Below are 25,407 nucleotides of genomic sequence, written 5' to 3'. Positions count from 1 at the left end.
AGTGTGTGCTTGGTGCCACCGGCAGCCAAGCCGGCAGCAGCGGAGCGGCGGCGCGGCATTTCGCTGTTGATGAGGCACTCCAGGGCCTCCTTCTGTCAACCCCACCCCTCCCCATCCCTCACCGCCCTCGTTCTCGCTGCGTCATCTTCGGCCTCCGCCACTCCGCGAGCTCACCTAGCGCCTGTCGTTGGCAGGGTAGGCCACCCGGCCACCAGCTGTGCGACGAGCGCTCGCATGTTGCCTACCCGGCCGGGCGGCCTTCGGCGGGCCACCCTGGTGGAGCACCCTCCCCTCGTGGGACGTTCCGACGCTCGGGGACGTCCGAGTGTCCGAGGGGCGGCGAGCGAATCAGGCGCTGGCCCTCACGCACGCACCCCGCCGGCTCCGCCACGCTGGCTGAACCTTCCCCGGCGATTACATAGGGACTGGGCCAACGGGGCGAGGGGGGCTCAGTGCCACCTGTGATTGATGTTTGCACGGAGCAAACCCGTCAACGTGCGTGTGGGTGCGAGGGAGAGGGAGGGAGACAGGGGGGTGGGTGTGAGAGAGACAGAAGCAGGTCACACACCCTGGTCGGTGGGAATGAGCTCAGTTTGAATCAGTCTGATGTATCGCGGCCGCGTCGGTGTGCGTAGGCGTGAGGTGGTGTGCGTGTGTGCGTCTGTGTGCCAGGCAGGCTTACGCCCTATCCCACCCAGGGCAGTTCGGAGGCAGGTCTGTTTGGAGCCCCGCTTATGTTTGAGAGAGGCTTTGCGCAGGGAGGGGGCGGGGTTTAACTCCCACAACCCCCGTAAAACCCCTTTAAAACCCCCTTAAAACCTCGCGCGAGTGCGCGTCACGCTCGGTTCGTATTGATAATGAGCAGGCCAATGAATAAACGCGTCCCGGGTTAAAGTTCCCGGCCATCCGCTGCCGTCTGTTCGCCTCTGCATAGATTAACGCCACGCGATAAATCCCGACCAACGCGCTCGCCGTTTCGCCGCTGGGATCCGCCGTTGTTTAATCGGTGAAATTGTTTCTTGTTTTTGTGTGTTCTTTTCGCGTGGCGTAAACAGATTCGCCTCACCTGGTCCGTGGTGGCGGTCGTGGCCACCAGGTAGCGGCCCTCCGCCTCGGCCTGCGCCGCCGCCGCCACGGCGGCCGTCACGTTGGGGCCCAGGAAGCGGGCGCTGCACAGCGAGTCCGTCTCGGGGGAGCCCTGCGTCGATTCTGCACAGCAACAACAAAGGGCTGTCATGGCCAACAACAACAACAACAACAACAAGCCAGCGGGGCCCCGGCAAAGAAAGGGCGGCCGCAGACTTGCGGCTTTCGAACCCGCGAACCCGCGGCACGGCGTTCTTCGGGGGCCCATCGAGCCCATCCAGGCCATCCCGACCAACGAGGAAGAACCGCACGCTTCGCCCGCTCGGCTCGCTCCGTTTCCATCATTATCCCACGCTACGTGCCGCGCAGGGCTGCGCAGTGCCGCGCCTGTGGCTGGGCAGTGCGGCTGCAGCCAAGCCGCCAGCAACCAATTTTGAGCGCGGAACGCTCCGGCGGTGCTGCCCTGCACTCTCAAAGTCTCATGGTGAAGCCTCTCCACATCACTGCTATTCAACGAACGTGACGTAAGAAGGTGAATTCTGTCTCGTTCGCGGATCATGGAGAAAACTCTCCATCCTGGTGCAGCCTTCCGCCGTAAGAAGAGAGTGCATAAGACGCGTTATTCGCCTCAAACGTCGTCGTGCTGTGAAACACTTCCCACCGTGCTATTTAACGAACGTGACGTAAGAAGGTGAATTCTGTCTCGTTCGCGGATCATGGAGAAAACTCTCCATCCTGGTGCAGCCTTCCGCCGTAAGAAGAGAGTGCATTAGCCGCGTTATTCGCCTCAAACGTCGTCGTGCTGTGAAACACTTCCCAACGGTTTCGAGCACTTTGGCAACTTTGTAATCTAGTTTGAGGCGTGTGTGCACAGTGCAGGCACAGTGCAGGCGCGCTTTACTCACTATCGTGGAAGAGGAAGGCGCCGTCGACGAACTCCTGGTCGGGGCGGAGCGACGCGCTGCGGACCAGGTTGAGCGCCATGTGCGAGCCCCGCGACATCATCGTCTGCTGGCTCTGGAACCTGCGCGCGGAAAGCAAACAAAAATGAATAAAAAAACAAAAAAAAAACAATGAAAACTCTTTGGGGACAGGGTAGTCTGCGTCGCGCGGACTCACTCGACATTCCATTTATCAGTGGGGACGTCAAAGAGTCATCAATGCGGAATGGGGGAGCGGATCAAGACTACAGACGAGAAAATAAAATCCGACAGCACCCTGGGCGCGTGTCAGGCTCGTGTCAGGCGCGTATCAGGCTTGTCAGGCGCGTATCTGGCGATTGCAGGCGCGTGTTCGGTACGTGTCAGGTAGGTGTCAGGTACTTGTAAGGTACTCTGCAAACTCAACAGTGTACTCAGTACACTCTCTTTAGAGTGTACTCATGAGTACACTATCTTTAGCGTGTACTCATGAGTACACTCTCTTCAGCGTGTACTCACGAGTACACTCCCACGAACGTGTACTCAGCTGCATGAATTGTGCAGACTTAAGCACACCGTTAGAGTGTACTCAGCTAAGCACACTTTCGTTAGAGTGTACTCAGCTAAGCACACTCTCGTTAGAGTGTACTCAGCTGAGCACACTCTCGCCTGAGTGTGCTTATGAGTACACTCCAAATAGAGTGTACTGAGCACTCTGTACAGTTTGCAGAGTACGTGTCAGGTACGTGTCAGGTGCGCAGGTGCGTGTCAGGCACGTGTCAGGTACGTGTCAGGTACGTGTCAGGTGCGTGTCAGGCACGTGTCAGGTACGTGTCAGGCACGTGTCAGGTACGTGTCCGGCCCATGTCAGGCGCGTGCCAGGGGCGTCGCACAGGCGTTTGTCAGGCGCGTGCAGGCGAGACGTGACTGACCTGCCGGACGGGTCGTGCGCGTGCTTCGTCATGGGGCTGCACAGCCGCTTGTCCGGCGTGGCCATGTCCGGCCCCAGGAAGATGTCGAAGTGCGAGCCGCAGGAAGGCGCCCTGAAACAAGTCAAACCGAGCATTTCAATCGATTTCAATACTTTTTGAAACTTTCGCTGTTAAAACAACGATGTAAACACACGGGTAATGTGCATTGTTACGCGCTCCGTCAAGCATCTTGGCGCTTGAGCCCTTCTTGAGGAGTTCAAAGAAACAACCACCTTGAACCGTCATGGGGAAGTTCCCCTGTACGCTTAAAGAAGAGCGTAGGGCACCCTTCTCCAGGCGCAATGTTGTTACGCCACTACTTTTGCCAACAGTGTAGCCCCGCACAGAGAAAAAAGAATCATAATTTCTAATCTCGGTTATTCGCATGACAGTGCCGCCATGTTTAAAAACCTTCCCCTCGGAATTCGTTTCCGCTTCCGAGGCCGCGTCGCCGCGCTGCTTCCCCCGAGCCGAGACAAGGCGCAAAAGCACGAGGCGCAAGGCACGGGGCCCCGGGGCCGCACCGGAGGCGACGAGGCAACGAGGCACGGCCCGGCACGGCACGGCCCGGCTCGGAATATTGCGAATATTGTGTATTTTTCTTTGCGCCGCCGAAGACGCCGGCAGCGGCCGGCTCAACGTATGCAACAATAACAGCGAAAATGTGCCTTATAGCGCCGCCGCGGGCAGAGTGTCTGTCTGTCCTTCTCTCTCACTCTCTCTCACTCTCTCTCACTCACTCTCTCTCTCTCTCTCTCTCTCTCTCTCTCTCTCTCTCTCTCTCTCTCTCTCTCTCACTCTACGGGACCGTTACAACACACCGGAAATTTGAAACTGCCGCCACATCGGCTGGCTGGCAAAGCGTCGTCGTCGCCGTCGTAGTGCCCGTCGGGAGGGGTGGTTCCTGAAAGTGCAGTGGTCGCAGGCGCGGATTCAGTGGGGGGGGGGGAGGGGAGGTTCCCTTCCCCAAAGGCACCTAGATAACGGACAGAGAGGTAGGCGAAACGCCACACTTTTCCCAGGCAGGAGGACTACACACACACACACACACACACACACACACACACACACACACACACGCGCGCACACACGCACACACACACACACACACACACACGGCGAAAGGGCGCCTCTGGACCCGCCACCGAGTGTTCGCAGAGTGGCACGGTTGACGGACGGGGCTCGCAGTCGAGTGGCGGCAGCGGCCGCTTTTGTTGAGCCCATCAGGGACATGAGGGCGACGGGGACGACTGGGACGTCGGCCGAGCGCTGCAGCGTTACGTAACGGGGTGCATGCTGCGAGTGCAGCCAAGCCGGTCCGGTATTGAAAGCAGCGATCCGACGGCAAAGAGCGCCTTCCGTCCGGGAAAAAAAAACGATAAAAAAAACACAGGGCTCTATGGCCTTCCACGGTGCGGGCGAAGGGCTTTGCAGGACCATTAATGAAAATGGGGGGCAGGGGGCACCGCCCAATAGTCTTTGTTCCTCTCCGGAAGTCTGAGTGTGTGCGTGAGAGAGAGAGAGAGAGAGAGAGAGAGAGCACCCGCGCATTGCGTTCTTTGAGCAGCACATGAAGGAGGATATGCGGAGGGACCGCGAGGAGACATGAGCAAAGGGCGGGGGGGAGCGGGGGGGGGGGGGGGGCGAGGACAGAGCGAGAAGGAGCCCGCTCTTCGCCCTTCGCGCCAAGCCAACCGCAAGGAGGCAAACTTTCTCAATATGAGACCACCTTGGCCCTCTTTTTTTTTCGCCGGCTCTCTCTTTTTTGTCTTTCCCTCTCTCTTTTTGTTTCCAGCCACCAAAGAGCGTCAGTCATGTGGGTGTGGGAGTGAAAACAGAGGGAGCCACGCGGGGGAAAGGGGGGAGGGGGAGGAGGGGCGCACTGACAGTGGACAGGCCGTGCCCTCCGCCCTCGGACAACCTCTTTCACTCCCCCGCAATTGTAAAGCCAGCTAGCGGTGGCAAGGGTCACTAGAGGGCCTCCTTCCCTCCCTCCCCCACCTTCTTCCCCCAACCACTTCTCCACGCCGATTCCACTTAAACGCAGGCAGCGCCAAAGACAACGCTTGGCGGACACGGCGACCTACTTGAGCTTGTAGTTAAAGATGGACAGCTTGACGACGTCCGAGGGCCGGCCGTGGAACTGCACGGACAGGTTGTAGCAGCCCGAGTGGTGGCGGCTGTCCAGGACGCCGGAGCGCAGGTCGGTGCCGGAGAAGGCCACGGCGCAGCCGCGCGACGCGCCGTCCACTGCAACAAACGCAACCACGTCGTGACCACGTCGTGGCGGCGCTCCAAGTTGGCGGACAAAAGGCGCACGCCGACATCAAAACTGGGGGACAGGAAAACGTGCCGCGGGGCGCAAGGGAGAAGGGGGATGACGCGGCGCGAAAGCCGGAACACCAGCCGAGCAGAAAGGCACGGGGAAATCATTGACGAACCGCCGGGGAGGCAACCCGTTCCCACAAAGCCACTTCGTGTTTTATTCTGATTCCGTGCTGGCCTGATTGAAGCCGGTGCCGAAAATTCGCAGCCAGTACGGGGCGATCTCGGCGCGGCGACCCTGCGTCGGGTCTGCGGCCGGTCCAGCCGGGGGAGTGGGGCAAGGGGCTGGCTGCGGCTGCGGGTCCACGGCCGGCCGCAGGGTGCCGCAGGGTACCGCAGGCGGCGCACTATCGCCAGGTACTCACTGAGCGCGGTGGGGGCGGGCGTGGGCGGCGTCACGGTGGTGGTGGCGCGGTGGCCCTTGCCGCGGTCGCGACCCTCGCGGCCCTCGCCGTCCTTGCGCCGCTCCTCCTTCTTGGCCTCGCGCCACTCGCCGCGGACGTTCTCCTCCTTGCCGAAGTCCAGCCGCGCCAGGAAGCCGTTGTAGTTGTAGGGCGGCTTGGACGGGCCGGCGCTGCGGACAGAGACATGGGTCAGAGACTTGGGTCAGGGACTTGGATCAGGGACTTGTGTCAGGGACTTGGGTCAGGGACTTGGATCAGAGACTTGGGTCAGAGACTTGGGTCAGAGACTTGGGTCAGAGACTTGGGTCAGAGACTTGGGTCAGAGACTTGGGTCAGAGACTTAGGTCACATACTAGGGTCAGAGACTTGGGTCAGGGACTTGGGTCAGAGACTTGGGTCAGGGACTTGGGTCAGGGACTTGGGTCAGAGACCTGGGTCAGAGACTTGGGTCAGGGACTTGGGTCAGAGACTCGGGTCAGAGTCTCGGGTCAGAGCCCAGACTGACCGGTTCAGAGACTGGGTCAGAGGTCTGGTCAGAGACCCTCGAGGGACACGGCCCAAAGGGCGGCAGAGCGGCAGCAGTCGCTTTTCATTAAAACGAGAACGGCTCACACAGCAAATAAGCCAAAACGACCCGCCACTCGATGTAAAAGTGTCCGTGCGCGGAATGGACTATCGCCGGCATTGGCTGAATGACGTCATTTCTATTGTCATTTCACAAAAGCCAATTCGCACGCCGCCTGCTCCGGCCCGCCAGTTTATGCAGCGGGGCGTCCCGCCGGTCAGAGTTGTGCCTACTTGAACTGGATGTAGACGTTGGGCCCGGGCAACTCGAAGACCGTCTTGGACATGTCGCATATGGTGTGCACCCGCAGGCCCGAGGGTCCGGAGCCGTGGTAGATGATGATGTTGTCCGTGGCGCAGTGCCTGGAACAAGCAGAGAGAAGGAATAAAAACAGGGCGGCCAACTCGAGAAAACAAACTCAAGACACAAGACACACAGGCTGCTGCTGCTGCGGCCGCTGCGGCTGTGGCCGAGACGAACAAGTGGACGCGCACCATGGGATTTGCGCGGTGCCCCGGTGTGACTGGCGCCGCCACTCCCTTTGAACAGTTAGGTTCCATAGATGGAGAAGCATGGTCCAACGCCACCAGGTCGGAATTAATTTTGCCAAGCGAAGCGGATGGTTCCTCCCCCTCAGACACCTTTAGCTCACCCTATGTATTTTACTTTTATAATAATCTTTAGATGGTATTTTACTATAATAGTATGCAGTCCGACGGAGCCATGCATATAGGAAAGCTATGAAGTACAAGCTGCACCAAAGAGAGTAGTCTAGCAAGCTCAGCAGCGAGGCCACTGTTTCATTTTCTGGTGGGCAATACACCGCGAGAAGCTGCAACGCATCGCGGCGAGACTGTCAGGCGCACGCGGCATCGACGTGCGAGCGCAGCAAGCGCCAAAAGAACAGACAGAGACAGAGACGGGGTCGGACGGGCTCCAGTCTTGGCCTGAGCCAATCGGCTGGAGAGCCGCGCTGGTGTGCGGGGCAGTGCGGGGCAGCGCGGGGCCGGAGGCACCGCCAGGGTAGCCAACCAGCCGTTGCCTTTTAGCTCATTGCACCCGCAGTGCAGCCAACACAACAAACAGACCGACGGCGCGTCTCATCAGGTCAAAGGGCCACGTGACGGGAATAGCACCGCCACCCAGTCTGCCCAGTCCGGCGGGGTGGCTTGGACGTTTTGAGGTTGGCAACACGAGACTGGGAGCAAGGGGGGGGGGAAGGAACGGGGCAAAGTTGACAGGGTACCGGTGCGTGCTTTACTGCTGCCTGGCGGCGCTGCACTTTTCCATCTCGCCAAAGGCTCGGTGCCGTGCCCTGCCCTGCCCTGCCGTGCCCTGCCCTGCCCTGCCGTGCCCTGCCGTGCCCTGCCCTGCCGTGCCCTGCCGCCCTGCCAGGCCGCGCCGTTCTTGATGGCCTCCAGGGCGCCTCATGTCGTTGTCTCGGGCCTTGGCAGCGCTTGGCGCCGCTCCAAAGACCGCCGCCAGAGGCCGCCAGCAGCGCGGCAGTGCGGCGCAGCGGAGCCAGGGCAGCCCAGCGCAGCGCAGCGCCCCAAAATGCAGCCGTCAGCGCCGAGTAGAGCATCGGCAGGCACGGCCCGTCAGCCGCAGCACCGCGCAGCACTGCGTAGCACCGCCACCTGCACCTGCGCGTCAATCGCTCGCCTGGTAAAGGGCGGCGACGACGAAAACGGGGATGGCGAGGACGATGAGGATGACGAGGATGATGAGGACGACGACGGCGACGAGGGCGACGACGACGGGACGGGGACGAGGGTGACGACGGGGATGACGACGAGGACCACGAGCACGACGAATAGGGGGACGACGATCAGGACGATGGCGACGAACAGGAGGCTGACGACAACGAGGAAAAGGGGGCCTACGCGACCAGCATGATGAACTACCAGGACGACGGCTAATAGGACAAGGCGGCGGCGGTATCGACGAGGAAATTATCCGCGGCCCCTTTGTCTCCGCGGCGGTTGGCCCTCTGGGTTGGCCCGGCCGGGGCCTCGCGGGGCCGCGCCACCAAATCCACCCTGTCGAGCCGAATGGCGCGGATGACGTACGCCCCCGCCGAGGTGCGGGCCGCGAGGCCGACGCCGACGCGCCACCGCCAGGACAAGAAGAGGCGCCGCTCGCGCCCGTGGCGGAAGATGCGATCGTAACAAGGGGGCGGCCCATTAGCACAAATATCGCATTAGCCGGCAAAACAGGCCAATAGATACGGCCATATACCTCGCCTCGCTGCGGGCCGCGAGGGCCGCCCCATTGGGCCGCGCGCACGCACTACGCACACTAGCGCGTTGTTTTCAATGCGTCCGTTCTCCGCTAGCCCGCGGCGCTGTAAAACATGCGCGTGGACCCATGGGACGCACGCCCTACCTGGCCGACAGAGTTTCACCCCCCGGGCAGCGCACGGCGGCGCGGTGGAGGGGGAGGGGGAGGGGGAGGGAAAACAGTGGAGGGGCCGGAATGCATATTTGGCAGTGATACGCCGCGTTCGGCTGCCACCGTTTTCAGCAAACCGCCGCGGCATTCCACGCTTCGCGCTTCCACGCGCCTTGCGTTCTACATCGCGGAGTGGAACTACATGAAAAATTCCGCCGCGCTCGATCGCGATGGATTTTGAATTCTTTTTCGTGTCATCAGTGCCGGTGCGGACTTTTATTTTATTTTCTGCGAAGTGGTAACCGCGTTCGGTTGCCGCCAAAGGCTTCTCTCCTCGCGTGGGTCGCCTTGTTTTCGTGGTGGCGCGGCCGCCGTCAGGACCGTCAAGACGCGTCCGGGTGAACCGAAGGGAATACTTTGACAAGTCCCGGCGCGCCGTGCCGCCGTGCCGCCATACCGCCGCCCCGTCTCGGACGAGAACCATTCTCTGGTGGGGGCGGGGCGGGGCGGGGCGGGGCGGGGCGCGGCGGGAAAGGTTTGAATCAGCTCATCGCCAGGGTTTGGCCGAAGTTGAACGTTGTTGAGCGTCAGGCAGCCAGGGTGACCGGCTGACACAACCGAAAAAGGAAACAGCATCCACAAAACTTGGGCCGAAGGAGGGAGGCCCCGAGGGGCGCGGCACCGCGGGGGGCGACGCCCTGCGACGCCCTGCGACGCCCTGCGACGCCCTGCGACGCCCTGCGACGCCCTGCGACGCCCTGCGACGCCCTGCGACGCCCTGCGACGCCCTCGCCCAGCAGCATCGGCGGTGTGCGGACATTTAAGTTGATTTTAATGGGAAACATCGGACGAGTCGCAGCAACTTCCCTCCCGCGCTACAAGTTGCGACGAGACCCTCATCCTTCTTGCCGAGCTCCTGCCGTCCCCATTACGACGCGGAAGCACAAACAAGCCCGGGGTGGACTGCGTCGCTGCGCCGCTAGCGCCGCTAGTAAAGCACTAAACTGAAACCAGGGCGAAACAAAACGGAAACGAAATAAAGAAGTGAAAAAATAACGAGGAAACACAAGGAGCACGCGCACGCACACTGGGCGAGGCAGAGAGCGGTTCGCAAAGCGTTTCCCTAAATAACGGTCCCTGCGTCACTCCCAATACGCGCTGCCTCGCGTCGCTCTATTTCCTGTTTTTCTACTCGGCAGAGACAGACGGAGACAGCCTCGGCGCCATGGGGAACATCTTCGCGGGGACGGCGGAGAGATGTAAGCAAAATGTTGTTCCTCGCTGATGACTACTCACGCGAGGGGCAGGTTGACGGCGAGCAGCTCCAGGGTCACCTTGGCGCGCACCGAGGACGCCGTCACGAGGAAGCCGCAGCTCAGGCCGCCCGGGTACAGCCCCGGGTACCCGGGACTGGCCAGCACGCAGCCGCCCGCGCAGGTGAAGTCCTGGTATATCCAGTCGCACTCTGGAGAAGGAATTCACAAAAAATTAATTCAACTTCAGGGACCTGGAGGAGAAAACATTTCTTTCGAGGCTCGCGCTTCCTTTGAGGCCGGCGGCGCCGATCGAGAGCTCACCGGTGTTCTCCTTCCGCTTGCCGCCCTTGGGCAGGAAGCCCACGCCCGTCGCGTTGGCCGGGGTGAAGCTGTAGTAGGCCAGGAACTGGGACCGCTCGCTGGGCTCCGTCACCCTGGACAACAGCGGCAAAAAAAGGCAACCATTAGCGTCGACGTCCTCAAGGCCGTCTACAAGGCCGTCTACAAGGTCGCACTAATTACTCAGACGCTTCGACAGGCGACACGCTTCTCCTCCGCGCCACTGTCGATGACAGCAAAGCCGCGCACACAAACACGTCCTACACGCTTCGCCAAAAACTTTTGTCCGCCTTGTCCTTTTCCTCGGATTGCTCGGCGGATAGTGAATGCCCAACTACTCCTGGCCGGGCGGGCTGGGGCGGGCCCGCCTCCACTCGTCTGGCCCGCCTGTCACGCGGCGGGACGCGGCGGCCAAGTGGCTGCGATTCCCTCCCCCGGGACTCCCCCGGGACTCGGTTCTCATCGCAGAAAACAAAAGCCGCGATAACTTTGCCGCATGGCTGTACCAGTCGGCGCGGCCGCGGCCGAGGCCTGGCCAAGGCTGGCGCGGCAGGCTGCAGGTCGCATTATCCCCCTTCCCTCTTTTCAGATGGATGAGCCGCCGCCCGTCCCTGACTGCCCTGACGTACTGTACCTCGGCGCTTTGTCCGACACACCCCCGGGGCCCGGGACACGCCGCCACGCCGCCGAGCCGCCGCCACGTCCGGGAGGCCGTCTTGATGACAGGCGGCCCGCCGCGCAGCCAGGCCGTCGGCCAGGCCGTCCGGACTCCACGACGAGGTACGAAGTAGGGCGGCCTGTTCCCTTTTCGCCGCCAGGTTTGTTTTCCTCCCTCTCGAGAGGGCGGCGGCGTCTTCTGGGCGGCGCCCAGCCCGGCAGGCAGGCAGGCAGGCAGGCGGGCAGGCAGGCAGGCAGGCAGGCCTGGCGCCGGGCCACGCAGTCCTATTACAGGTGGCCTGCGCCCCTGCGCCTCGCCTGCGTGCATTGGGGTGACAAAAGGACCGCCCGGCTGGCTGGCCCGGCTGAACACACAACGGCCGTGCGTAGCAGGCCCTGCACGCCCTGCGCCTCAACGGGCTGCCAGCCCTGCCTGTCCGCCCGCCGGGCCGCCAGCCCTGGCCGGGACGTGCCCGGAGGCCCTGCGGGTGAATACAGTGGGCGCGAGCGCGGTTCAAAGGGAAGCCCCGCGCCTCGCGCCGCCTCGCGCCGTCAGCCTGCCAGCTCGCGGCCGTCTTGGGGCGCCCGGCGAACGCCTGGCACGCCGAGCACGCCGAGCACGCCTCCAGCGCGGCCAGCAGCTGCATCGGGCTGCGCTAATCATCCGTCTCGACCGCACCCCCTCCTCCCTCCCAGAAATGAAAGTGCTGCCGTAACTGATGCGGCTCCAGGGAGGGAGGCTGGGCCAGGCAGGGCCAGGCAGGGCCAGGCAGGGCCAACGCAGGGAGGGTGGGGTAAAGAATGGCTGCGGCGCCCTACCCTTGCCCATGTCCCGACATCGCCACCGTCACTACCCCGCGCGCCGCCTATGTATCGACGACCATGTCCCGACATCGCTATGCCGTCGCTACCCCACGCGCCGCCCAATTATTACATTCACTCCGAACGAGGCGGGACAAGACTGAGAGTCATTTTCGTCACTCTGTCTCTCTCGCGCTCTTGCGGCGTGTCCTGTAGGTGCGAGAGAGACAGTGACAGAATCGATTTTCGGAACAAGGTTGCTGCAAGGCTGCCGTCGGGTCGGGGAAGAGAGCGAGAGAGTGGGTGCCCCGAGTCCTTGGTTCCATCATTTAATCATCAGGGTTCGGGAGTTCACTCGGCGCCCCGCCGCCAGGCAGCCAGGCAGCCAGGCAGGCAGCCAGGCAGGCAGGCAGCCAGCAGCACTCTGGGCGGCGAGACTGCTCGCCGTGAATCAGGCCAAACAACACGGCGAAACACCGCGGGTCCCTCGATGCACAACCCCCTGCACATTTATCGCAAAGGACTGCAATACACTCGCCGAGCCTCCGCACTGCAACGAGCCCCCCCCCCCAACCGCCCCCACGAGTTTTATTCGACGCTGATGTGTCATCTCGATCAGCATTGCGTCCCGGTGGGAGAGGACCCCGCCCCCCCTCCCCCCGGCGGGGTCTCTGATCCCCCATGACAGTCAATTCTTACTGTCTTAAGAGATTTCCCCAGGGCGGGGGTGGCAGGGCGGTGCCGGCGGTGCCGGCAGGGCGTCACCGGAGTGGCGGGCCGCCACACACGGCCTCGCCGGCCCCGCCGGCCTCGGCACCTGGCTGGGTGCAGCAGCGTCCTCCACTCGAACGGCGAGCCGGTGCCGCGGCGACGGACGCGTCCCCGCGGCGCTCCGCTACCCGCACCCCCCCCCCCCTTTCCGCTCATTTTGTATTCTCTCTTCCGCAATCACCCGCGGCCGCGCCCGCCTCGGAGGACCGCCTCGGAGGGCCGCGGCACCAGGCGGCGGCAAAAGAAACAAAAAGGAGAGCGCTCCCCAAAGAATGGCTCTTCGAACGCGCCGCCGAGCACATTCAGCTGTTTGTCGCGAGCGCGGTCGCTTTGCTCCAGCCGACCTACTGGCTCAATAGGGTAAACCTCTCTCGCATTGTTCTAAATTTAATTGCTTCTGCTGCTGTCCCAATTTCCGCTTCAGAAAAATATTTTGTGGTTGGCAAAGTACTCGCTGAGCATCCTCCTCCAGCGGTCAAATTGTTTCTTTGCTGCACTGAAAAACCAAACGTGGTCTCGACCGCACCAACTGGTGTGGTAAAATGGGTGCCATTTTGGCCACATCAGTTGGTGTGGTCTATCACGTTTGGTGCGTGGCCAAACGTGGCCAAACGTGGTCTAGACTCTAGACCACACCAACAGATGTGGTCAAAATGGCACCCATCTGACCACACCAGTGGTGCGGTCTGGACCACGTTTGGTTTTTCAGCGTGTTTTCTTTTTTTTCTGCACGTGTACTGTTTGCACCCGGCCTCCTCTGCGCCACCCTTGCCACGCGGTGGATTAGGAACGTCGTCAAATTTTCAGCGCAGCCATAAATATGGTAAGTCGGACCGAATCCACGCAAAAATAGCGCCGCGTTAAGAATTACTGGTTAAATAATTGAGCGGCCGTGCGCGTCCCGCCAGCAGACTGATTCCGAGAAGTCGTTTTCGTCGCGCTGTCTCTCTCGCACCTGCACCGGGCGCCACGTGAGTGCGAGAGAGACAGAGCGACGGAGAGGACTGTGGGCCTCGGCCGGGGCGGAAGACGACCAGGGAAAGCCTCCGCTCCGCCACGGCGACCGACGGCGGCCCAGTCCACACCCGCTGTGCCGGCCGTGCCCGTGCCCACGGCGCCGGGACAAACAGGACCGCTCGACTCGGCGGCCCGGCAGCCAGCCCCGGCCGGGCCCAGACCTTCGCTAAATTAGTAATCACCTGTTCAGTGGAAAGGTCGAGCACCTGTGAGCGGGCGGAGCAGGCGGAGCGAGTCGGGTACAGTGTTCCTTCCCAATCGGGCGGACGAGGACCTTCTGCCGGTCGAGGGCGGCACCGAGGCCTCGAGGGTCGCCGACTCGACCCCTGTGCTCGCTCGCGCTCCAGGCTCCGTTCTCTGAGTGTGACGGAGCTCCAGAGCAACGCGTCTTAATCTCCCGCTGTTCTCTAATCCGCGCGGCAAAGTGGCTTCGTTTGGCGACTCGCGGCCAAATAATGAACGCTTTAAAAGTTGTGTGGCGCGCTCTCGCTGCGACAGCCGCGCTCTAGTGGGCTGCGTTCCGAAAGCCGCGCCGCGTCGTTCGGGTGCAAAAGAGGATCGGGCTTCAGTTTTTCTTTTTGTCTCCCTTGTTTGCTCAGACGGGGTGCGTGGCGGGGCGCGGCGGGGTGGGGCGGGGTGGCCGGGTCAAGCCGGTCCGCAGGGCAGGGAAGGCTTGCTTCGCTTGCGGCGGGTTGACGAAGGGCAGCCCCCAGGGAGGCGGGCCGCCGAGACCGCCTAGGCTAGGTTAGCCGGGTCGCTCCGTCTCCCTCGCACCCCTGCGAGTCGTGTCCGAGGGGTCCCGCGAGAGCGAGAGAGACCGGCAACGGCCCAGGCTGGCCGCAGGCGAGGCAACACGGGCTTTAAGACCGACCACTCCGCCGCTCCGAGTTGACTGAATTCCAGACGAGCTGCCATTGTCACGTCGACGATGCGATATCGGGTCCGGCGGGAATGGCGAATTAGGGAGGGAAAGGTGGTGTGCCGCACCGCGCCGGGAATGCAGGGGTCTGGCTGGGAATGCCTGGCAGTGCCTGGCAGTGCCTGGTTACACCGCCGGGATGTACATCGGGGCAATGGCCCAACCTAGGCCTCGCCACGGCGGGCCACGGTGCGCAGGACTGGCAGGACACGTGGGCCGCTGGCTGCGCCGCTTCGGTAACTATGTCACGACCGCAGCGGCGGAATAACTTCGGCAAGCAAACAAAATAAAGGGAGCGGTCGGGGGAAAAAAGTGGCAGGAAACAAACTCCGCTTGTCTGACTGCGGGTCGATGAACTACCCCGTAAGTTTTGCAAAGACCTGGTTACGCCACGCCGGCCGGAGCGGCGCGCTCGCGAACGCACTCCTTCGGCAGCGGTCGGATTTCGGAAAGATTACTGGGCAGGCGGGGGCGCGGCTGCGACGCAGCCCGTGCCCACAAACGCCTTTTCCAGCAGAAAGGTCCCGCGTTCTTCAGAACAAGCTTGTACCCGAACAATCTTAAGTTGAAGCACAAGTGTTTTTTTTAAAGTGGGTTGCTTTATTTTCTTGTTACGTCCCGGTAGCTCCATCGGAGTTTTAAAGCTGCGAGCCGACGCCCACCACTTGATGTGACGAGAGCCAATAAGAGCGAAGAGAGAAAGAGAGAGGATTTTTTTTGCAGTGGTGGGGGGTTGCGCATCAGCAATATCGTCTCACTTGATTAGCGCCCATCGAGCCCCCTCCTCCCCCTCCCCTCGACGTTCGCACGGCGTTATTTGGCGCGAGTTAACGCCTCGAGGTTGTGAGTGTTTTTCACTTTTCATGTGCTCGCTGGCCGCCCCAAAAGAGAGAGCAAAATCCAGAGGAAGGAGTGGAAACAGAAAAAAAGTGGCCAAATGAAACATAAAAAAGGAGGGGGGGCTAGCCGGCTAGCCTTTGTGCTGTTCCATATCAGACATTCTTTTTCCCCCTAAAAAGTAAATGAGTTTTCGGTGGCTCCGATATTGTGTACACTCTGCTGCCACTTCCCCACTATTATCAAGTAAAACATTTCGGCCATTGCAGTGCCGTTGGCCTTGCCGGTGGCCTTGCCGTTGGCCTTGCCGGTGGCCTTGCCACCGGCAGCGCGATGGAACGTCAACACGCGGCGGCCCCTTCGGGCCCCTTGCCGCTTCCGGCGGTGTAGGTACGTAAAGCAAACTACCTGAGGGTGAGGGTGGCCGGCCCGCGGTCCGCGAACATGACGACCGGGGTGGTGAAGCGCTCGTTGGCCCCGCACAGCGACACTCCACGCGCCGCCCTGGTGCCGTCCGTCAGCTGCAGCGTGCCGCCCTGGCAGCTACACCGGAAAAGAAGAAAAAAAAGAATCAGAAGCGGCTCTCGAGTGACTGGAAAGGTAAAGGGCGCAACACTCTGAGAGTCTCATGGTAAAAATTTTCCACATTATGATGAAAATTTTTCTAAATGATGGTGAAAATTTTCGATATCATGTTAAAATTTTTCCATATTATGATAAAAATTGTTCAAATTTGCCATATTAAGGTGAAAATTTTCCATAATGTGCTGGTGCAGCTGACTTGGTAATTGTCCTCTTCTTCCTCTTTCCAGCATTGAGGAAATCTCCACCATAACACGTTAGTGACGCCTTTCACCGTGAGACACTCAGAGTGCGCCGCATTCCGATTGAAAAGCCACCTATTGTTGTGGTAGCGGCCCACGCCGACCAGCCGGTACAGCTGGATCTCGACGCGCTGCTTGGCGTCGGGCAGCAGCGTGAACGAGCAGACGGCCGGCGTGTCCATGTTGGACGACTTGATCATGCCGTACGAGCGGCCCGACCGCTGCAGCACCGTCACGGAGTCGATGGTGGCGTTGCACACTGCGAACACAACATCAAGTCCACTGTCAACGTGAGTAAAAAATACAAAAAGAAATCATTTTTAAAAATCTAAACTTAAAAAAATTTAAGAAAAATTGGAGAGCAAATAAACAAAAAGACTGCTTTACGCAAAAAAGCAAATTTTTAAAAAATCCAACAATTTTTTTTGGTCAAAATTCGGAACTAGGCCATGCGTGGTCTGCCCTCGTCATGTGGAAGTGATTGCGGCTGAATTATTATTCACGCTCCGCGCGCCGTCCTTCACTCGCTGTGACTAAGTGACGAACATCTCCCCCGCCCCTCGCGGTGCCCTCGCCGGGGCCTCTCGGCCGCCCCTCGGCCCCGCGGCGTGGCGACGCGCGGCGTGGCGACGTGACGGATAAAAAGGTTAACAAAAAGAGGAGGAAACAAAACGGGGGAGGAGTGTAGAGACACTTGCAAATGCGCGCGTGCACAGTTTTGCAAAACGCGATGGAGAGTGGTGCGGCAGCGGGGGAGGGGGAGGAGTCGCGGCGCGAGAAGAGGAGAGAGAGAGAGAGGGAGAGGAGGGAGAGAGAGAGAGAGAGAGCAGCAGCGGGATGCAGCAGACCGGACGCACCGTACTAATTCACCGGCTGCGTCGGCACCACTCGTCGCGCGCACACACCCACGCAATTTATGATTTTGTCGAAAATTTATGCATTTTTTTCATCGTTGTCGTTTTGCTCTTTTCTATTGTTTGCTGTTTATTTTTTTATTCCACGCTCCAGATGTAGTAGCATGCAGGTACCGCAGCTGCAGCCCGTCACGACTCGCGCAGCACGCGCAGGCCGCCGGATTTACGGCCCCTTTGCGGTGCGAAACAGCAGGGAAAAAAGAAAGGGAAAACAATAATGATAACAAGGGTCGTAAATCGCCGGCAGATTTCCTTCCTCGATACAGCTTGGATAATGGGTTGTTGTAGTGTAGGCGCAAGACTCGTGTTAAAGTGCTCGGGTCTAGCTGCTCCGGCTCGCCAGCGCGCAGCGCAGAAGCAAGTCCAGCGAAAAGTAAGAACATGCCACTGCTTATTTAACCTAGTACAGAACGATTACAGAACAATTACACACAGGACAATCGACCATGACCAGAGTGAATGACCTCTTGACTCAACCGACCCCACAACGTTCATCTCGAGGGCTGGGGCAAGGAACCCAATATGTCTCGTTCCGATTCCAAGCAGGACACCTCTGTGGCGGCGGTCCGCGGCGAGCACCCCACGCAGCACGTCGCTGCCTTGCCAGCCGTGGCGAAGGGCCGGCCGAGGGCCATGTCCAAGGGCCATGTCCAAGGGCCTTGCAAATTGGGTTAGTCGTGAAGCAATTAATGGGATGCTAGTGCTGGCCACGGGAGACCGGCCAGCCAGGCAGGCCGGGCCCTGGCCGGGCCAGAAAAAGGACGGAAAGTGATTGGACCATCGGAGTGGTGGGGAGGGGCGGGGCAAAGCCCGTGAGACTTCCCTTTGATGTCCGCCTCAATAACACGCAGACAAGTTCCTGACAAGATTACGAGCTCGCCGCACCGCGCCGCACCGCGCGCAGGGCGGACGACCGGGCGATAATTATCAATTTTCGAGGCCAACTCGGAGAGGAGATTTCCCCTTTAAAACATATTTTCACCATCTTATCTCGGTTTCTTTCTCCAATTAATTACTGGGCTTGGAACACGAGGGCAGCAGCGACCCCGCTCCGAGTCGTCCCTCCGCGCTGCAGAAGGACGCTTTGACGGCGGCCGCTCTGCTACCTACCGGCAAGGCTCAGTGGGGCCGAGGCGCTCAGGAAAAACTTGGTAGCAATCCGTTCCAGGCAGACGCAGGTAATAATCCAGTAGCAAATGGGTCTTTCTCCAATGACGGGCCGCCACAACTCCACGCAAATAGTCATGGTAGATTCTCCTTAGGGTAACGGTGCAGCTGATTTAAAATTCGAAAAATTCGCTGTTTTTTTTTCAGGTGTTTTGTCGAAATTCCCACGCATCATGGACGAAAATCTCCACCGTGATACGTTAGTGCGGCCTTCCACCGTAAGGCATCTAGTGTGTGAGTCATTTCAGGGCACCTCGGCACAACCAGTTTTCGGACACTCCTCTACGGAACCCGCTCGGGCAAAGCTCGGCATACTCACTGCTGGCGCAGTACTTCTCCAAGCCGCACTGGGCGCAGCGCTGCGGCGCCGCCTCCCCGCAGTGGCAGCCGCCCTCCTTGACGCAGCACGCGCACTCCGTGGACGACGCGTTCCAGGCGCACGCGCACCCCGACGTCGACACCGTCCACAGGTCCACCCGCGCAGCTGCAACACACAACACACCGTCACACACCGTCTGTCACACAATGTCAACCATCGTCACACCTTTGTCACACACTAAGGCTGGATACTGTCACATCATCATCATTATCAACGCTGCTGGGCCTCTAGCAGACCTTTAGCGGTTCGAACAGTCGGATCAGTCAAGGTCTGGTTTGGTGACAGTCCCACACTTGGCAGCGGAGCTGCCACACGTTCTTGAGCAGGCACTTCTTGGCGCACTTGAGCAGGTACTGTCTCAGTTTTAACCTGGCACCGACACGTTGTCGCAAAGAACGCTGTCGAATAAGTTGCTGTGGCTCGGAGCGCCTGGCGGGTAGGCCAAACCGTGCACGCCTGTCATGGGGTTGCCTACCCGGCATTTCGCAGGCGCTCGCTGCCGGATAGGCCAAACCGGGCCAAACCGTGCACGCCTGTCGTGGGGTTGCCTACCCGGCATTCCGCAGGCGCTCGGTGGCGGGCGCTGGAAGGCATCTCGTCCGCCTTGGTGGCTTCCACCCGAGGCGTCCCTATTTACACCGCCTGGCGCGGCACGGCGTGGCACGGCACGCAGCGCACGCCCCGTATTGACGCCCATCACTCCTGGAGAGACTGATCGGGCCATCGAGGGGGCGCCGCGGCACGTTCCGAGGGTACGAGTGTGTCGCCATCGCTTCCGTTTTACCTCTTGAGCGCTTCGAGGAGTCGGCGTAAAGGGTCGGCGTGGGGGTACGCATTAAGGGTCGGCGTTGAGGGTCGGCGGGGGCGATGTTTCATGCCTTGATCGCGCTGGGCCCCGCGCTGGCCGGCCCGCGCGCACACAGGAGGGTCAATGAAGACTTTGCCGTAAATCTGTTGGACGACGGGCCGGCCGGGTCGGACGGCGCATTGCGAGTCGCGGCGCCGAAACGGCGAGCGAGATGATTTAGCGGCGCCTGCCGATGCGGCGGGGCTGTTTACGCAGATGATGGTTTATTAAAGGAAAACTGCATACTTCCCCGACTGCGTGCCTGCGCCACCGACTTCCACCCCCACCCCTACCCCCTTTAGGGCTGCGGCCACCAACTCAGAACACGGATACCCTCTCAGCCGGGGCAACCCCGCCCACCTTCTTCGACACCTGCCGGCCGGCGGCCTGCCCGGGCAGCACACAAAGACCCGTTCTCGCCGCAAATATTTCCCTGGCGCGCAAAAACAGAGTTCCAAACCGAAGCGAATACTGAGACAGCTATTCGAGAATATTTTATTTCTGCGTTTACCAAAGTGTCAATGGTATCAAACCGATTAGACGACTGCGAGAGCGAAATGGCGGCTCTTCCCTCAGAGTGAGATCAGTGTTGAATTTCTTCCAGTGCCGCCGTGTCGCCATTTTTCCGCTCTGAAGCAAATCTAATGGACCTAATGGTGTGACCCGAGGTGGTGGCGCCGAGTGGAGTACGTTGGGGTAGGGGTGGGGCGAGGGCTGCGGAGCCCAGGCCGAAGCCCAGGCCTGCCGGGCCGCAGCCAGCGACTCAGCGCCTCCCCCCGGTCGTCACCGAGGCCGCCAAGATCCAGATCCTGGGTATCTCGGCCTTATCGACCTGCCGTCGTGCCGCCAAGGCTCTCAGGCCAAATAAATCGGAATTCCATTACTGACAAAGGGGTAGCTGAAAAAGAGAAAACTGCGCGACGCCTCAGCGGTGGCATCCGCATTGTAGAAAAAAAAGAGGGAAAATCTTACTCCCTGACTTCCACGTTGCGACGAAAGGTGCCGATTTCTCCGCAGCTTTTATAAGCTTTTAATAGCTTTTCGCAGGGACAAAATGGCATCAGCAGGGCACTTCGATTACGAGGCCCGCCGTGCTCTGGCACTGCCGGCACTGCGGGCCGGGGCCTCGGCCGGGGCCGTGCTGGGCCTCGGACCAACTCATTTCCGCTGCTTTTATAACCTTTTTCTCCTTCATTAGGACACGGCCCTCCTGCCCCGGGCGCTGCCTCCGGCTCACTCGGGGCTGCCCATAAATTATGTCTGCTCATTTCCTTGCCGGCCTACACACTACTGTCGGAGGCATCAACAAACAACCGCTGAAAACAGACCACAAGTTTCCAAAAGCAATTTACGGTCCGGGAAATTTACGAATAAAGTCGTTAATTTCCAGAAATGCGGACCTGCCATCATCATTATGAGCAGAGCTACGGCGGGGCGCAGTCTTTCCGTTCCGTTTTTTTTATTTTTTCTTCTTTTACTCTTTGCCAAGCTGGGCCTAATTAACCAGGCCGGCGTCACTATCGCAGGTGTTAACCAAAATGAGGACGTTGGTGGGTTCACATTACACCACTGTCCGTCCCGTTCTCTCTCTCTCTCTCTCTCTCTCTCTCTTCTCTCTCTCTCTCGCACACACACACACGCACACACACACACACACGAATACAGGCACACTGCAGTCATTAGTACTGCCGCTTAGCTGATTGCGTGCCGGTGCAGGGAGCCCCTAAGTGCCCCGAACACACTGGGGAGGCCTCTGCTGACGACTAAGTCGAAAATTAAGTGGCCGTCCTGCTACGTGGGGGAGGCTTAAACGAAACCCAGGTAAGTCGGATATAACTGCCGTATTATTCATGATGTGAGTCGACAAGCTCGGACAATATGACTGCCACTTGGTAATACCTGTTGTTTTGCTAGCGAACCCAAGCGCCCACGAATTTGGTGCACCTGATCGCATATTTCCTCACCCTTCTGAAACGATTCCATCCAGCCAGGCCAGGGACATCGAAAAGCAGCTTCAGATTCAGGATGCCTTCAGTAATTGGCCACTGGATTTCCACACTCCACTGGAGAGGTGCGCCGGATACCGAGCGGGGATACCGGAGGAATTCTGGAACCGGAAATTGCTTGAAACGAACACCCTGCATCCCTTTGCTGCGAGGGCGCAGTGGGGAAACGGCAACGCGTTTCGGAACGGCTGGGCCGTGCTCAACTTGGGCGCGGAAAATACAGGAATTTTCGAACCGCATTGGCTTTTTTCCCCGGCGCCCTCCGCATGCCGTTAGCCGACTAGTCCACATATCTTGGCGCCAAAATTCCGACGTCGGCAATCCGGGAATTTGCAGGCGGGCAGGCGCCGCGGCACGGGGTCGCGGTCCCCACTGTTCCCCGCGCGCCGCCCTCTCTGGATGGGCGTAAAACGCATGTCGCTGGCTTTACGGCGCAACACTCCGCCGTTTTATTCCTGGGAGCCGCGAACACCTCCACCGGCATGGCATACAGTGTGTGCGCCGCGCGGCGTGCGGGCAAGGAGCATAACCGGGCCGCGCGCCGCCCCCACCGCCACTCCGCGAGCAACGCCGCGCAGCGAGCAGGTAGCCGGCTGCTTTGCAAATCTCTCACTTTTCGTTACTAAAACATTGTTATTGCCGCGCTATCAGCCATGCGGAGCTGGGCGAGCCGGGCTGGCCGGGCCGGGGGCGGGCCGACTTGTAATTTGTATGCAGTCGTACCGCTGGCCTCGCCGGCCTTGCCGGCCTTCCGCCCGGGCTGCGGCAAACCCTCCGCCATCGCTCACCGCCGCACCGCGCGGCCCGCGCGCCTCAAACAGGCCCGACCGTCGCCACTTATTTTGGCCGCCAAAATTTCCCGCCGGCCCCCAACGGCATGCTGGACCGCCCCAGTCCCAGCCCGGCGGCGGCAACGCCCGGCCCGCCCGGCCTTAGCATTGCGACAATAATTCTTCATACCTGAAATAATCCCCGCGGGGGGACGCGGCGAGCGCGGCGGCGAGCCCGGCGCCGAGGCCAGCAACAAGCCCGGCCAACACGGAAAGCCTCGAGACGAACAAGCTAGTCATGGAGCTCGCCCTCCCCCAGGACCGGGCCGCGCTGCGCGGCGCTGCGTCACCCCCTGCCCTGCATCGCACGGGTCGGCCGGGTCGGCCCGGGTCTGCCACACGCGTGGCGCAGGGCGCACGTCGGCCAGGATGGGTGAGTAACTTCCAAGTCAAGTTTCATCTCGATAAAGGGAGGGGCTGCTGCACGGCCCAACTTGCTTCTGAGGGTCTGATAAATTAATGCGCTGGAAGGGCCCCGGCTCACACACACTCACACACACACAGTGCCACCTTAGTGACGCACAGCGCTGCCAGCGAACGCCCCAGACCCGTCAAAACAGGTCCTCAATGCCTCCGCGCGCGCCAATGTGGTGGTAGCTCGAGGCCAAATATAACGAAACTCGGGTCCTTCAGCGGGCGGTGTATTTGAACCCGCGACCTTCATCTGGAGGTCGCGGGGCGGGCGGCGGGTTGGGGGGCGCGGGGCAGGCTTAGAGAGCCCGACAAAGGCAGGCCGCACGGCGACGGTTCCCTCGCGGTCCCCTCGCCCGCCGTCCTGCCCCAATCTTTCTTCTATCATTCCCCTTCCGCCTTCTTTTGTGGGCCAAATTTTTTCCCATTTCCACAGAGCGGCCGTGCCGGGCCGTGCCGGGCCCACTGTGTTGCAGTTGCGTTGATTACTGGCCTGGCTGTTTTTCTCGGCCCCCTCCTGACCAGCCCTCCGGGCCTGTGCCTCGCCCTCCTCCCGCTTCGCTACCTTCACCTTCAAGACCCTCCTCCTCCCTTTTCACTTTTCCCTCTCGAGAGGCGGCCGGGCCGCGCGTCCCGCCCCCCTGCCTGCTGCTACACGCCGCGAGGGCGCCCCGTCCGTCCGCACCGTCCTCGCCCCGCACCAGGCTGACACTGCGCTCTCACTTTGGCGCCAAAAACCGGCGCGCCCTGACGGGCCTGACGCCCACGGCCCGATACAAGCCCCCGAATGCGTCAGCGTGACGTAGCGCGGCGGCGCTGCAATCGTGCCGGTATCGATTTTAAAACTCGATAGGAGGATGGTCAGCGGGGCGGGGAGCGCGAGGTGCGCAAGGTGGAAGGTGCATCGGAGCGATCGGGTCCGGGGCCACAGACAGGCGGACGGACAGGCGGACAGAAGAAGGGCGGACAGCGCGCCGTTAGAATCCCCTTGCTTTGTGCGGCCCTTGCCCGGCCTTGTCCCTCGACACTCCTGACAGAGTTGCAGCGTCCATAAGCTCACCCCGAGGGGAACCCCGAGGGGGGAGGGGGAAGGTCAGTGCTTTCTATTACTCCCTTGTTGGCCGGCCCGTCCCACCGAACCCGATCCAGTGCGGCCCACGCCTTTTGATCTGCTTTTTTTTTTTTTTTTTTGCCCCAGCACCTCATTTTTCTTTATCTACAGCTTTTATTTGTGCCCCTTTCCACAAAGAACCCAAAACGGGCGCGATTCTCGGGCAACAACGACAGCAAACTCTCTCGGGGTGCTTCATTGATGCCACAAGGCGTCGTCGTGTCGCACTTCGCCTCCCCAGCATCCCCCCCCCCCACTTCACGGCCAAGTGGCACTGGCAACGAAGTCTCGGCCCCGAATTTACGTCAGCGCAATCCACCTCGAAGCGCGGCAGGTCACGCTGTCACCGGGGAGGGAAACACTTCGATAAACTGACTCGGTCGTGAAGGGCACCGTCTTCTTGATGGATCGAGGTCATGCGGCAAAGGAGGGGTTGAACGATCACCTGCCTCGTTGGAAAAAAGTACAAAGCACGGTCGCAAACTTGAACTCCCATCCGCCTCGTTAGTCTCGTTGGAAGATACAAAGCGCGGCCCCAGACGCGCCACAGTGTCGGAATGTAATACACCCGGCAGGCGAGACACGCAAGCCTTGCGGGGACAAGTTCCCCGGTAATAAACCTGGAATGCGTCCCGGCGAAATGATACTTTTCATTAGTTCCAGACGGTAATTGCGTTCTGCGCGAGCGTGTCGTCTGCTCGTCGTGCGATTCCTCGGCCCGGATACAGCATTAATGGAGAGCCAAGGAGGGGCCGAAGTCCTGCGCCGTCCAATTAGATGGCTTTGGATTAAGCGGCGCCGTCGCCTCCTGTGCTTTTTATTCCCCCCCCTTTTTTCCTCTCTTTCTCTTCCATTCGCTGGTTGAGCACCGCTTCCGCCCTGTTTCTTGCAATTCAATTTTCCGATGGTTTCGGGCTGGCCGGGGGTGTGGGTAGTGTACTGGCAGCGCCGGGCAGCGCCGTGGACTGAAAGGTCATGGCCGTCGCGCCACCCTCACCGTGCCCTAAGCCCGCGACGGACTGGCCGGGCCCCACCGGCCTGCCGCGTGTCGGATTACCCCAGCCTCCGCGCGACCTTTGCCTGCCACGCGAACGGCGTCAGGCCAGTTGGTTATTTAATGGGAAACGGCACAGAGCAAACAAAAAAGGGACGCGGGGGGCGGTCAGTGATTGCTTCCGATAAAAACAATACCATTGCATACAGAACGCTGATTTGTGAGTCGCGGAAGGAAACGCGATGTTCCAATTACGACACACGGGTCCGGCTGTCGCGTAAAAAGTCACGTGACGCTCACGCAAAAGGGCGGACGCACGCACTCAGTCGTCATCAGACCCCGGACCGGTGTTCGTAGAGCCCCCGTCCGCTGATGCCTGGGTGGAGCATTCCTGCTGGGCGGGCAGCGGCAACCGCCGAAAGGGTTCGCTACAGACGGCGTCGCCGAAAACAATAGCCACGCGAAAAAGAATGAGAGAGAGGGGAGAGAGAGAGAGAGAGAGAGAGAGAGAGAGAGAGAGAGAGAGAGAGAGAGAGAGAGAGAGACTTACATCCCAGCACAATGTCGCACATCAGACAGCGCAGCGGACTGCAGAGTTTCCACACAACAACGGGGAAGTACCCACAAAGGCAGCGAGAAGGTACAGGCCGCTGCCAAAAGTTATG

At 60.4% G+C, this 25,407-nt stretch overlaps 1 protein-coding gene across 1 annotated transcript in view; it reads right to left on the bottom strand.

Annotated features, from left to right (window-relative positions):
• Positions 1–25,407, bottom strand: part of LOC117641645 — a 90,853-nt gene that overhangs the window by 2,534 nt on the left and 62,912 nt on the right. The window contains exons 3-13 of the mRNA XM_034379140.1: positions 18,484–18,648; positions 16,159–16,342; positions 15,668–15,802; positions 10,240–10,352; positions 9,959–10,127; positions 6,505–6,633; positions 5,668–5,876; positions 5,065–5,227; positions 2,939–3,049; positions 1,992–2,110; positions 1,067–1,209 (exon numbers count right to left, since the gene is read on the bottom strand). Coding sequence (XP_034235031.1) covers positions 1,067–1,209; positions 1,992–2,110; positions 2,939–3,049; positions 5,065–5,227; positions 5,668–5,876; positions 6,505–6,633; positions 9,959–10,127; positions 10,240–10,352; positions 15,668–15,802; positions 16,159–16,342; positions 18,484–18,648 — 1,640 coding nt within the window. The remainder of the gene's footprint in view (positions 1–1,066; positions 1,210–1,991; positions 2,111–2,938; positions 3,050–5,064; positions 5,228–5,667; positions 5,877–6,504; positions 6,634–9,958; positions 10,128–10,239; positions 10,353–15,667; positions 15,803–16,158; positions 16,343–18,483; positions 18,649–25,407) is intronic.

This window comes from Thrips palmi, unplaced genomic scaffold (assembly GCF_012932325.1).
Source record: "Thrips palmi isolate BJ-2018 unplaced genomic scaffold, TpBJ-2018v1 HiC_scaffold_15, whole genome shotgun sequence".
Classification (NCBI taxonomy): domain Eukaryota; kingdom Metazoa; phylum Arthropoda; class Insecta; order Thysanoptera; family Thripidae; genus Thrips; species Thrips palmi.
This window is presented reverse-complemented; position numbering and strand designations above follow the sequence as displayed.